The 13,460-nt window shown below is 38.7% G+C and overlaps 2 protein-coding genes across 2 annotated transcripts in view; both read left to right on the forward strand.

The window, feature by feature from the left end:
• fbl (fibrillarin) overlaps positions 1-9,396 on the forward strand; it is a 12,431-nt gene extending 3,035 nt beyond the window's left edge. Inside the window, exons 3-9 of the mRNA XM_037677074.1 lie at positions 1,011-1,175; positions 1,673-1,767; positions 1,897-2,067; positions 4,196-4,328; positions 6,268-6,380; positions 7,287-7,432; positions 8,607-9,396. Of these exons, the coding sequence (XP_037533002.1) occupies positions 1,011-1,175; positions 1,673-1,767; positions 1,897-2,067; positions 4,196-4,328; positions 6,268-6,380; positions 7,287-7,432; positions 8,607-8,631 (848 nt within the window). The 3' untranslated portion in view covers positions 8,632-9,396. The remainder of the gene's footprint in view (positions 1-1,010; positions 1,176-1,672; positions 1,768-1,896; positions 2,068-4,195; positions 4,329-6,267; positions 6,381-7,286; positions 7,433-8,606) is intronic.
• A 1,123-nt stretch (positions 9,397-10,519) lies between these two features.
• dyrk1b (dual-specificity tyrosine-(Y)-phosphorylation regulated kinase 1B) overlaps positions 10,520-13,460 on the forward strand; it is an 88,115-nt gene continuing 85,174 nt past the window's right edge. The window contains exon 1 of the mRNA XM_037676397.1: positions 10,520-10,772. The gene's annotated coding sequence lies outside the window, so the exon portion shown is untranslated. The remainder of the gene's footprint in view (positions 10,773-13,460) is intronic.

Genomic DNA, 13,460 nt, shown 5'->3' on the forward strand with positions numbered 1-13,460 from the left:
CAGGGTGAACCGAACCAACAATATTAGGACTAATATGTTTGTGTGTATTGCACACCCATTCTCGGTGCTAAACTTGTGTCACTGTGATTTACACATTCCATGCACCGCCCTCTGTTCGCCTCTCCGCTCTCTGACGGACTGCTTCCGGTGAGATGGACTCGACTGCCGTGCAAAGCGTGGCTGCATGGCTCGCTCCCTGATCGACTCTGTTCCTGTCCCTGCAGACTGCTTGAGAGTTGCAGGCTAAAATAAGATGCTAATTAGATCCACAAGTGAACATAAACATCCTCCATCCAAAACAACTGGACTGTCAAACACTGATTTTTATGTTTTAATAATTATATTCTCAACCAAGTTTGTTTTTTTTTGTTCTTGCTGGTTTTATTGGGGCATTATTTACAAACATAGCTCACAAAAAACAACTTACAACTAAATGCCTGCAAATGTAGCTAGTCAGCAGAATTTATTGTAAATTATAAGTAACAATATTTCTTATTATCCTCATTTAATAGATGTTTTATTGTTGATATCACCCTGGTGCTTTGGGATTGGGTGATTCTGGATTTTAGATGCACAAATGTTTGCAGTAGTGACTTTAGCTGTTTGTCCTGCATCCAAACATCTACAGTGTGAGAATAAACAGCCAATAAGTGGATGAAGTCCAACTTATTGGCTTATGGTTGATGATGAATTTGTTACTTTATTTGTTTTATATAATTTTTTTTGTTTAATTTGGGGGCGGTGATGAAGGAGACAGCATCAAAGTGAAGATTCAACACATTCTGCTGGCTTCCTTGAATAACTTACTAATTTTTATGTATGTGAATGTTTCTGTTCAGTGCCCTGAGATGACTTCTGCTATATAAATAAACTGAATTGAAAATTATTGTGACATTAGTTGATATTAGTTGTAAAAATTCATGTTATTGATGGTTGATTTAAAGAAAAAGTTGTCATTCACAACTAGTTTTACGGTTACCTTGAAAATTTCTTTTTGTTGTGTGTGTCAGGTGGAGGAGGATTCAGATCCCCCGAGGGTGGAGGATTTCGCGGACGAGGAGGTGGCAGAGGCACCCCTCGAGGGAGGGGTGGTGGCAGAGGCTTTGGAGGCGGAAGGGGTGGCAGAGGCTTTGGAGGAGGGAGGAAGGTCTTGATTGAGCCACACAGACATGAAGGTTTTTACAGTTTTCTTCATATTTTGATATAAAATGTCACTGAAGGCAGTAAAATGTACTTCTTAAAAGAAATTTGTTTTGAAAAATTATGTTCCAAAACATTTTTACAGTGACTGACACTAAAATCAGCTGATGAAAGTAAGGCTACATTCACACAACCGGTCTTCATGATCAAATCCAAATGTATTTATTTATTTATTTTTGCTTTATCGTGTACATATTTTAAATGCTGTTTTCAAACTACATGACACTGAAGGGACTCGCGTGCCCAGAAGTGATGTCATGCAGTACACTATTTACAGAAATAAATATTGAGGCCACGTGTGTGTTTCAATTCTCAAGTTGTTGCGCAATCGGGGCTAATTAAATTACCAAATATTACAATCTTTGTGCCCTTTTTTAAATTTTAGATGTGGCGCCATTATGGATTTCAAATGTGCTGCAATACACGCGTGTTCACGTGTTCGCACGGATGCATGTTAATTTGTGTGTTTCAGGAGTGTTCATCTGCAGAGGGAAGGAGGATGCTTTGGTGACCAAGAACATGGTGATGGGAGAGTCTGTGTATGGAGAAAAGAGAATTGGTGTCGAGGTAAGGGACGCGTTAGGTGATGAAGTTTTTTTTTTTTTCCCTACACTAAATTGAACATTTGTTCATTTTTACACTTCTCATTTAGAAGTTGATCAATGTGATAACGATTGATTGTTACTTGTGTATTAGGAAGGAGAGACTAAAGTTGAATACAGGGCCTGGAATCCTTTTCGCTCCAAGCTGGCTGCTGCCATCTTGGGAGGAATTGATAAGATCCACATCAAGCCTGGAGCGAAGGTCATGTACCTGGGTGCTGCCTCTGGTACCACAGTGTCCCATGTTTCTGACATTGTAGGGCCGGTAAGTCCGACACGTTTTTTTATTTAACCACATTTTGTATTGAACTCTGAAACATTTGCGTATCACACATTTTTTCAATGTGTGGACCAGTTTACATCAAATCTTGGAGAGCACAGATACCAAGCATCTCTTTAATAATAAAGTATATTGCACAATTGTGGAATGAGAGAAAAACATTGGAGGTTGAAAACTTGAGTTCAGTCTTTTATGGACAGATTTGGATACAAAACATGGCTTATCAAAGTTGATATTTATTTTATATTTATTTCACTGTTTATATTTGCATTCTACGTAGTAAAAACAATTTATTTTCAATGTTTGGTTTTCATAGTAAAAAATAATATATTTTTCGTAATCAGGTTTATTGTGTTAATACGGTAGATCAGAGGTAAAAAACAAAACAAAATTGAAATCAACACATGGGGAGGTGTTGGTGTGCTCAACAAAGACGCCAAACATGGCAGGTTAAAATAATTTTTAGAATGAAACTAATGTAAAATAAAAAGAATAAACTTCCAATTTCATCTTGGGCTCTACTGGGTTAATCAGTTCATATAAACTGGTTAATAATTTTTTTTTTTTAAGCGGTCAAAGCAGATGGCCGCTTGTCCTGAGCCTGGTCCTGCTGGAGGTTTCTTCCTGTTAAAAGGGAGTTTTTTCTTTCCACTGTCGCCTTTGTTGTTGCTCGGGATGGGAGACTGTGACGAAGTGAAGATTCAACTCGTCTGTTGGCCTCCTTAGATAGAGAACTTTACTATAGAGAACTTTACTATAGAGAACTTTACTATAGAGAACTTTACTAATTGGCTTTTTATGTATGTGAATGTTCCTGTGAAGTGCCCTGAGACAACTTTGTAGTGAATTGGCACTATATAAATCAACTGAATTGAAATGCATGTTAAGTTTTATGCTACTGATTGCTAGTTTAAATAAGCCTTAATAAGTTTTATGTCAAGTATCAACCATTAGTTATATAAAATTACATCTTGCTTGAAGGGTTTAACCCTAAACACTGGAGAATCACAATAAGAAAAATAATTATGTATGTCCTAAAGCACAGGTGTCCAAAGTGTGGCCCTCGGAGTGATTTTGTGCAGCCCACAACTGCAGTTTAAGAATGGTATCATTTTGTCCAGCAGTCTTAAGAGGTTGATGCAGACTTTCTGTAAATTAGTTGGTAATCCTTTTTTATATAATGTTTAGGTTTAACAGCGCAGATTAAAAACAATCTTTTCAAAACGAGCAACATGAAGCAAAATACAAACCTTTGGCTGTAATCTTTTTATTTTCACTTCATGGTACAAAGCACCAAAAAACTTTACTGAATTCTACCAGAAAGGAGAATTTTGGATATTGATTCGTAAAACTTGGCTAAATGTTGCAGCTGATCAAATAATCAAGAGAGAAATTAGACATTTTTAATTGAATAAAACATATCATCTGCATACAAGTTGATCAACTTTATCAAACCTTCAATAAATCTTTTGTAGCGACTGACAGCTGGATGATTTTTCAGAACTTGGATCAGCCTTTTGGGCCGTCCATGGTCCAAAAAGCCGATTGACCCCCTTTAAAAAGGACACCTACTCAAATTACGCTTTTGTTGCTGAGAACAGACTAAAAAGAAGAAAACAACAAACACAGACCAAACAAATCTAATAAATTAAATAATTTTTAATAAAAAATATAAGTTTATTGTTTATGAGGCTTTTAATGTTTTAGATCTACAACAATTTAAAACTCTCCACCAAAATTAATAAACTTTTGTCCTTTCTCTCTCACGTTGAGAGTTAAATTCACATTTTGTGGCCCAAGAGTTCTTTCATCTGGACAGGTTTGTCCCACACATGAAAACCTTTGGACGCCCCTGCCCTAAAGTATACCCCACTCTATAATTTCTCTCTAACAAGGTTCTCAGTGAACAAATAAAATCTTAATACTCGATAACTAATGTATGGCTAATTCTGCAAAGCATTTTTTTTAAGTTTGCATCTTTTCACAGTGATTTAATAATTTCTGTATTGTCAGTAGTGCCCTTTTAAACCAAACACATTTTCTTCCAAGTGAGACAATTAAAGAACCTTGAACCTGAAATGTTTATGTATTGGTTGCACTGTTGTGTTTGTAGGAGGGACTTGTGTATGCTGTGGAGTTCTCCCATCGATCTGGTCGTGACCTTCTCAATGTTGCAAAGAAACGCACCAACATCATTCCAATCATTGAAGATGCCAGGCATCCACACAAATATCGAATGCTGGTTGGTAGGTAGATGTTTAGTCACCACTCTCTTCATGCTGCATGTCCTAGGTGGAAGGGGTATTGCTCTGTCAACACTTGTCCTTTTGTAGGATGTGTAAGGGCTGGAATTGATGCTCCTCTGGGGTGACAGTAGAACTTCTGACTTGCAAATGTGTTTCTCACAAGTGATGCCAATTTGTCCTAATTGAAGGGGCAGGCACCTTTTATTGTTTCTCCTGGATCCTCAGATCCAGGTTTCAGCAGTCTGAAACCTCCACAATAGTTCCTTTGCCCAAGAAACCTCACAAATCCTGCTTTAATGACTACTGCCCAGTTGCAGCGATGAAGTCTTTTATAGCTGGTCAGAGGTCATCACTTCACTCCTTCAAAGTGTTGACTCCTACCTATTAGCCTACAGAGCTAACTGATCTACAGAAGATGCAATAGTCCTCCATGTTGCACTGTCCCATCTGGAGCAACAGGATAGCTGTGTGCGACTTCTTGTGGATTATAGCTCTGCATTTAACACCATCCTCAAATTGGTGATCAAACTGTGGAACATGGGACTTCCACACTCTACTTGTATGTGAATTAGCAGCTTCCTGTCTGGTCCCAGTCAGTGGATTAAAATAGGCAAACATACATCCATGGCCCTCAGCCTCAGTATGAGCGTTCCACAGGGCTGTATAATGAGCCCCCTTCTCTATGCCCTCTACACATCTGACTGCACCCCTGCCCACCACAGCAACACCATTGTCAAGTTTGCGGATGACACCATAGTGGTGAGACTCATCTCTGGGGGTATGGATCAGCCTACAGGGCTGAGGTGGAGCAGATGACAGTGTGGTGCAGGGACAACATTATGGTTTTCAACATCTTAAAATCCAAGGAGTTGATAATGGACTACAGCAGAAGCCATGCCTCTGATCATCAGTGGGGACTGTTTCCTGGAAGTCCACATTGAGTGGATCTGAGTGGAGTGTAAATCTGAGCTGCTGAAAAAGGCCCAACAAAGACTGCACTTCGTAAGAGTGCTTAGGGGAAAACTCATTCAGAGACTACTGGTGTCCTTTTATTGATGCTCTATAGAGAGCATTTTAACATTCTGCATCCCAGGGTGATATTCCAGATTCACCGTGGCGCAGAAGGAAGCACTCCAGAGTCATTAACATGGCCTAGAAGATCGTAGACTGCCCTCTCCCCTCGCTGGAGAAACCGCACAGTTCCTGCTTTCTGACAAAGGCTAAAAACGTTCTCAAGGCCACCCTGGACATGGTCTGTTTGAATCATTACTGTCTGGAAGACTATAAAGATGAATAAAAATGAGAACAAGTTCAAAAATGTGTGTTTATCAAACAGCTTTAACTCAAAAGAGCCTGAGATGCAAAACAATGTGTGATTTGAACGAATTCTATTTTTATAAGTGATGCATGGACGGGATAACTTTTTTTTTTTAATTTCATTGTATGCATGACTATTAATAAATATTCAGTTCAGTATTGCATCATACCTGTAACACCACAAATGTTTTTATTTTTAGAGACTGTCAGAAATTACTACAATGGCAATAAACTTTTGTTTTGTGTCAAAATAGATGTTTCTGATGATATTATGATCTAATGGTACTTTTTAAATATATCAACTTGAAAATGGGCCAAATTTGACACAAATAAAAATAATCTTTTGCAGAAGTAGATACTATTTTTCCTGTACAAAATCTTATTTTAAAGCCTATAGGGGATGTAATTGTCACATTCTGGTTCAAACTTAGCTGTTGACGTTATAAAGTGAAAGATTCAGACCAAGTTATGCAAGTTCTGGCTTTCAGGGAACATTTTAATGAAGGCAGCACAGTTTGAAAGCTCACTGGGATTGCTAATTGATGCTTTGGTAATATAAAGTGTAGGGAAACAATTGGAAGGTTTGTTTTTGCTTTAATCCCTGTGGTTTGTTCTTTTTCAGGCATGGTTGATGTGGTGTTTGCAGATGTTGCCCAGCCTGACCAGACAAGAATTGTTGCTTTGAACGCTCACAACTTCCTGAAGAATGGAGGACATTTTGTTATATCTATAAAGGTATTCCCAGTATTGCCTCTTTGTCAAAAAATCATTGTAAAATACTTTAATAAATCTCAAATACTTATACCCAACATGTAAGATTATATAAAACAAACCAGCTGTCTTATTTTGAATCAGTTAGTGTCCATTAATCACACAATCTGTTTTTTTTTCCAAACTATGGAAATATTGTCTTTGATAAATTAGTAACATGATGGCAGCCCTGTCATGTTTATGTTGATATAGTTTGTATTGTTGACTCTGCCCGGTTAATATGGGTGGATCAAATATACAGCAATGATGTTCAATCTTGTTAAAAACAGCTGTAAAATCTTGAATCCAAGCAAAGTTAGACTGTTTTTGGAGTAGCTGTATTGTTGAATTTAAGGATAACTGCACCTTTATTTGGAAGACATCGGTGACTGAGTAAAAAAAGGACAATCAGAACAAAATTGATCCCGCTTGAGATGATTTTAGATGCTACACAGGTCTTCCTTCAACCTTCTTAGTCCCTGTGTGAACAGATGTTAGTTCAATGTAGACGCCATATATTATATATATTTATCCTATTTTGCAAGTTGAATAAGTCGGTTGTAAGAATGGTTGAAACTACTGGTGGGATTTTGTGAACAGTTTTTTAAATAGATTATGTCCATAAAAAACTTGGTTGTGCATCACGATATCATAACTTGTTACAGTAGTTAACCAAAAAAGTCCATGCTCAATAATCCAGGTGTACAATCCAACATTTTTCAGTCGGGTCATCTGGACAGTTTATTTTTTATTTTTTTATTTTTTTTTTGTGCTGAAACGTTTCACCTTCTATCCAGAAGGCTTCATCAGTTCCAGTAGTTACTTTCAGTTTGCAACAATTCATAAATTTAGCGTCTGTTTTCAACAGTTTTTCATTTTTGTCTCCTTTAGGCTAACTGTATAGACTCGACAGCAGCTCCAGAAGCTGTGTTTGCTTCCGAAGTCAAGAAGATGAGTGCTGAAAACATGAAACCACAGGAGCAGCTCACATTGGAGCCCTATGAGAGGGACCATGCTGTAGTGGTGGGCATCTACAGGTAAACCAACTTTAGGATCTTTCAGCTATTTCCAATTTATAAGAAGACTAAACATTTGACAGCAGCTGCCAATGATGAATTTACACAATTTTTCATTGGCGTTGAATGTTGTGACCTATGGAAACAACAACAAATCCAGTGTTTCCTCAACCGTTATCCAAGGAGGGCGCCTTATTTTGACTGCCTGTATTCACAGTCGGGTGTTTTTAATCACTACCCAGAGTTTGTGAACATAGGTCAGGATAGGATTGTAGATCAGCAGGTAAAAAAATTAGCTTTGCCTTGTGGCTATGGCGTCCAACAGCCTTCTGGCTTGTCCATGTGATCGTTGGCAAACTGCAGACGAGCCGCAATCTTCTTTTTGGAGAGCAGTGGCTCCGTGCAGCCCTGCCATGAACACCATTGTGTTCTCCTGACGGTGGACTCATGGACGTTAACATCGGTCAATGTGAGAGAGGCCTTCAGTTGTGTTTACATTAATTTGGAATATTTTATTCTCGAGCTACGGTTTCAACATCTGAAATTGTCAGCTTTCACAAATTAATATCACTTTCCTAAATCGATTTGAGCAATCTTGCTTTCACGTTTTTATCAATTTGAATTTGTAACATTTGCATTATAATTAGGGGTGCACTGATTTATCAGCCCCGATTTTTTTTTTTGTTTTAACAACAATTGTCTAAACTTCCTTTGTATTTCAGAGCACTACCTCAAGGCCAAGTTTGTATTGTTTCTAGGATATTGTTCAGAGGGCTGTTTTTCAATAAAATAAGATTGGAAAATTGAAGGTGCATTGTGGCCTTATAACACCTGACGGTGTCTCTTATAAAACAAAATCTGAATCTGCAGACTTTTTAGAAATTGGTGATCGTCCAGAAAACTGCAATCGGTGCACCCCTAATTGTAATACTGTTTTTGTCTACGCAGTATTTTGCTGCACCTAAAGGTAAATAGTTTTAATAATCTTGGTTTGTATTTAAAAATCATGTAATCTGTGCAGTGAAGTGGGTTCAGTCTAGAGCAATATGATGCTACTTTGGTTAAATTTGATTCAAACCAGCAGATGGGACTTGATTCAGACGTCCATGTGTTCAACAGAATCCCTTTCCTTTGTGTTTGCAGTTGACTTGTAAATTCATCCAGACTTTGCATTAATGTTCCTCACTTTTCACAGACCTCCACCTAAACAGAAGAAGTGAGACGTGGAAGATGGAAGTAATTAAACGGTCCCCATTGACTGGAAGTCACTTACGTCATCAGTTGTCCTCCACTCAGCCTGTCTCTGCCCAACTGTCTAGCCCTCTGATATTTTTGTTTATCACTTTGTTTGACTCATTAAAAGCTTTTTTTAACAAATCATTAAACTCTGCAATGTTCTTTGCTCACTAAAGCTGGAATCTCAGTTCAGTCTGAGTCTTGGTGTAAAATCAGTCAGCTGCCAGTTTGAACCAAATTTATGTGAAATACTTGTGTATTGTGCATAAAGAAGTGTGTAGTTAAATATGATGTGTTTTATTTTATTTCTACAAGTGTTTTGACAAACTACAATCTAAAGTCTATTTTGAAAGATAATTTTGTAGATATATTTTAATTATTGTACATGTTGGGGCTTTGGGATCAGCTTTATTGCATGGTCACATTTTTTAATTTACTGTGGATTTATTTTAAAAATACTTTTTAGAGAATGTTGTCTAAAAGTTTTGGGGCAAAAGATTCTTCAGATTTACGGTATTGACATAAAAGATAAGTTTTGTACATAAAGTCCAACTATAATATTGAAACCTTAAATTGGTTTTAATTTAAAGATGCAGCTCCATCTCATTCCATGGTACCTGCAACAATAGTCGGTTAGTTTGAGCTGAAGTAAAAACTCCCAGTTTTAAAAAAGGGTGACGTCTCCAATGTAAATAATGAAATTATTTCAAATCTCAACACTTCTAGCTCATTTCCCTCAGTGATCCAATAAAGTGTTTTTATTCTGTTTCCTCTGTCCCAATTTTATTAACAATGTCACCTATTTAACCAATGATTTTTGTTGTTTTTTCATTTTGAAGTTGACGGCAACACATTTCAAAACCGTTTGGCCGAGGCCATGTTCCTGCTGTCAGTCATCCTCTTTGTAAAAATGTATGAACTGAGGAAGCTTTTTGAAAGGTCTCATCTGATGTTGGACCTGGACAGTCCAGGTGGATTATTATTTTTTTTTAATTATTGTTATAGATTCATCAAATGTTTTCTGTATCGAGGTCTGGAACGCAGTCAAACCATTTCAGCACCTGGACCTTTCCACTAAAAAGCCAAATTGCTGGTATGCAACATGCATACTTGCCGAAATATAAAACGTATTCCCTAAAGATTTAAACTAAAATGGGAGCACATGTTTTAAAAAGCTATATAATATTTTGCATTGATGCTGCCTGAATTTAACTTGGAGAATAATGGTGGAACATTATCAATATTAAGGTGGGACATTTCAGTTCAGGCTAAATTGAAGTTAATTTTAACTAAACAGCATGTGTAGAGCTCTGGTCCAGTATCTGTAGGAAACCTGGTTCCAACACGTTTGCATCAGAGTAAAGTGACATGTTGAAGTTGAAGAGCTCAAAACTTTGTGACCATAAGCAGATTGTTTTGGCAGCCATTTTGTGGGTAATATCTCTGGAGCGCGCTTGGAGATACTGGCGAGCAGTCGGGAGCGCGCGCTGGATGCAGCCGCTTACCCCTTACCAATGTTCCCATAATAGGCTGTTCAGATCAAGGCTATCTGCACTTTACTGAAATAGATTTTATTTTGTTGCCTTTGAAGATTAATCCGATAAGTGAGTTTAGCTGTCAGTCACCTTGCAATGTGCAGACCGCTTTCCAGTTCCAATGACACTTTTATTTGATAGCATGCTACTAGCTTGCTAGCCAACCAAGCCAAGGTTAGCTTTTTTTTTTTAACCAATAACTACGGACTGGGTTACTGATGACTTTACCATTTATTACGCATGCAAGATGATCTTTACATGTAAGAGGTTATCTTGTTGATGTATATTAGATTTATTAGAACACAGTTGTCAGTGTTGGACACCGCGGGCTGCCTCTGCGCGGCTAGCCGAACCGGTAAGCCGTCTGTTCATACCAAACTCCAGCTACGGAGGAAAGAACCCATTTGTGCTGGAAGCTAACAACCGGGATTTTTTTTTTTTTTAGCTTCAAATAACCGCTTTACAGTACTTGGGTCTTATTTTCGACTGACCCGGAGGAGGGGGGCAAGGTTCGTGTGGACGAAGGAAGATAGGGGTTTGGAACATCATCATGGCTGCTGAAGGAAACTTGGTTCGACACCCCGCCTGAGGTAAGAAACTGACGGACAGAGTTTGAGCTGAAATCGCGAACAGAGGAAAAGGTGTGGGCTGTGTTTATGTTCGAATGCTCAGGCGGGCTGTGATAACGGGAAGCTGTAAGGATGATCCATCCAGACAGCCGCTTCGCTTTCTTAGCCCGTGCCAGCCGGCCTCGTGCCTCTGTCAGAGCTCGGCAGATGATGGGGAGGCTTCAGTCATTGACGCCGAGCAGCCGCACTTATCATGGAGACATCGTTTCCTCGTGCTGCTTTGCTGCAGCATCGCCCCGATTCTGCGTTACTGACCGCTGTCATCAGATTCCCATCAACATACAAGATCTTATCGCAAGTGGTGATTTTAACAGTCCGTGGGGGTCCAGTGGGCTCTGAATAGATTGATCAGTGCAGTCTGAGCGGGTTCTGGCAGCGATCATGTAGCTCTTTTCAGTGAAAGAAAGTCCGGCCCATAAGCTAGGAGAAGATGCTGGCGGAAGAAAAGGGAGGGTTGGAAGAAAAAAAAAATGAATGGGTGGTTTCTAATATGCTGAGGTGTTGATGTATCCCCGTGTAAATGTGACAGCTTTAGAATTGGAAGGAGTCAACATTCCAGGAGTGTCCTCGGTGGACTTGCACCATTTTATTTGCTACTGGAACTAACACTGTGCTGTTAGCTGCTGCATCAGCCCCTACCCTGCCCTGGAGTGCTGGGGAAGAGTAACAGTCGTCTAGAGATCATGGTTACTCCTTGTCAAAGTGCCTGATGACAAAAGGGGAAAGTACTGAATGCAAATCTCAATCACGACCAGCATTATCGTCTGGAAAGAGAGCCTAACGTGCTGCATCTAGTGAAAGCATGAGCTGAACCACAAATAAATAAATGAATAATAGTTGCACTGCAAATTAATATGTGCAAATCAGCAACTGTGCTGCACAGGGTCACGCGAAATGCTCCAAACGTACTGCACATAGTCACTCCAAATCCACTAACAGCGATGCACAGCTCGCTAAACTAAAAACTACCCACGGTCAAACCGAATACACAAAAAACACTGCACGTGGTCTCATTAAATTTACTCAAAAAAAAAAGACTGCACACAACCACATTAGAAACACACAAAACACTGGACATGGCCAGGTCCCTTAAAACACTGCACACATTCATACTAAACAAATCACCTTACTTGGTCACACCAAACCCTAAAAAAACTACACGTGGTCGCACGAAATGCACTGCACTAAATCACACCAAACATCCTAAAACACTGCACACAGTCTCACCAAATATGCCAAAAACACTGCAGTCTGTCATGTCAAACACACTAAAGTACTGCAAATGGTTGCACAAAAAGCACTGCACATGAGCATCAAAAATACTGCATGCAGTCACACCAAATACACAACAACACTGCATATGATCACACAGGACAAACTGAAAACACTGCACACTACTATTACACCAGACGCTGCACAGGGTCGCATTAAACACACTAAAAATGCTGAGCACGGTCACACCAAACACATAAAAATCAGAAATGTAAGTTTCTTGTTCTCTATATTTATCCAGATTTATTCAGAAGTCTGTTTTTTCGTTTTTAAACAACCTAGGCCAGTCTTGAAAACAATGCAAATCTGAGGAGAAAATCTTTGGAGAGGAATGAGGAGGTATGAACACTGAAGTTCTGTCAACTCAAATTTTGTTAAGGGTGACGCTCTCAAACAAAATATGTTGGGGGGAGTGATGGCGCAGAGGTTAGAAGATGGGCTTGTGATCAGAAAGTCGCAGGTTCACCTCCCGGTACCGTCACCATCCGCTCCCCAAACAGGTCCCTCCTGAAAATGAGTTCTCGTGGCTCAATGAGACTACCTGGATAAATAAAGGCTAAATAAAAAAATTAAAAAAAGGTTTAACTGCCCTTAGTTTAAGCCTACACAAAATATTAGAGCCCGACAGATATATCGGTAGGACTGATATTTTTGGGTGAAATAGGCATTTGGGGACATATAGTCATCAGTAACAACTGTTTTATTATGCGCCGATATAAGCACTTGTAGCTTTCATCATTAAAATGATCTGAACCAACTGTAATAGTACAATGTATCCAGCAGAGGGTGCATGCAGACTACTTTGAAGTCATGGCTGTTCACTTTAAGTTTCACTTTCAGCACAGTCAAAGCGGGGAACAGCCACAGACATACTGTATATATGTAGACGCCTCATTGAGCGCTGAATTGTATGTCAACATCGCCACCATATTGGTTGTTGCAAAAGTGAAGTGATAGATTTAGACATAATCCCATTGAGCCTCGAGGACTCATTTACAAGAGAGACCTGAACTGAATGGCCTGAAGGATTCAGTTTCTTTGTCATAAAGGGACAATACATATTAATTAACATGAATACATCACATAAATATGCCAGATTTAGCCAAAGAGGCTAATTGTCATCTTTAGTCCCCTAGCAGGTTGATGTAAAAGATTTAAAAAAATTACAATTAACATGCATGACATCTTACATGACCTATAAGTTATGACAATTTTAAATAGAGCTAAAAGTATGGCAGAGTTCAGAGTGGCAACATGGAAAAATCTGTGCAAGACTATTCTTTTCCAAGATTTATAACTTACACACACACACACACACACACACAGACTGCATATATATATATATATATATATATATATATATATATATATATATAT

The sequence above is a fragment of the Nematolebias whitei genome, chromosome 5, assembly GCF_014905685.2.
Source record: "Nematolebias whitei isolate Nwh7 chromosome 5, NemWhi1, whole genome shotgun sequence".
Lineage (NCBI taxonomy): Eukaryota > Metazoa > Chordata > Actinopteri > Cyprinodontiformes > Rivulidae > Nematolebias > Nematolebias whitei.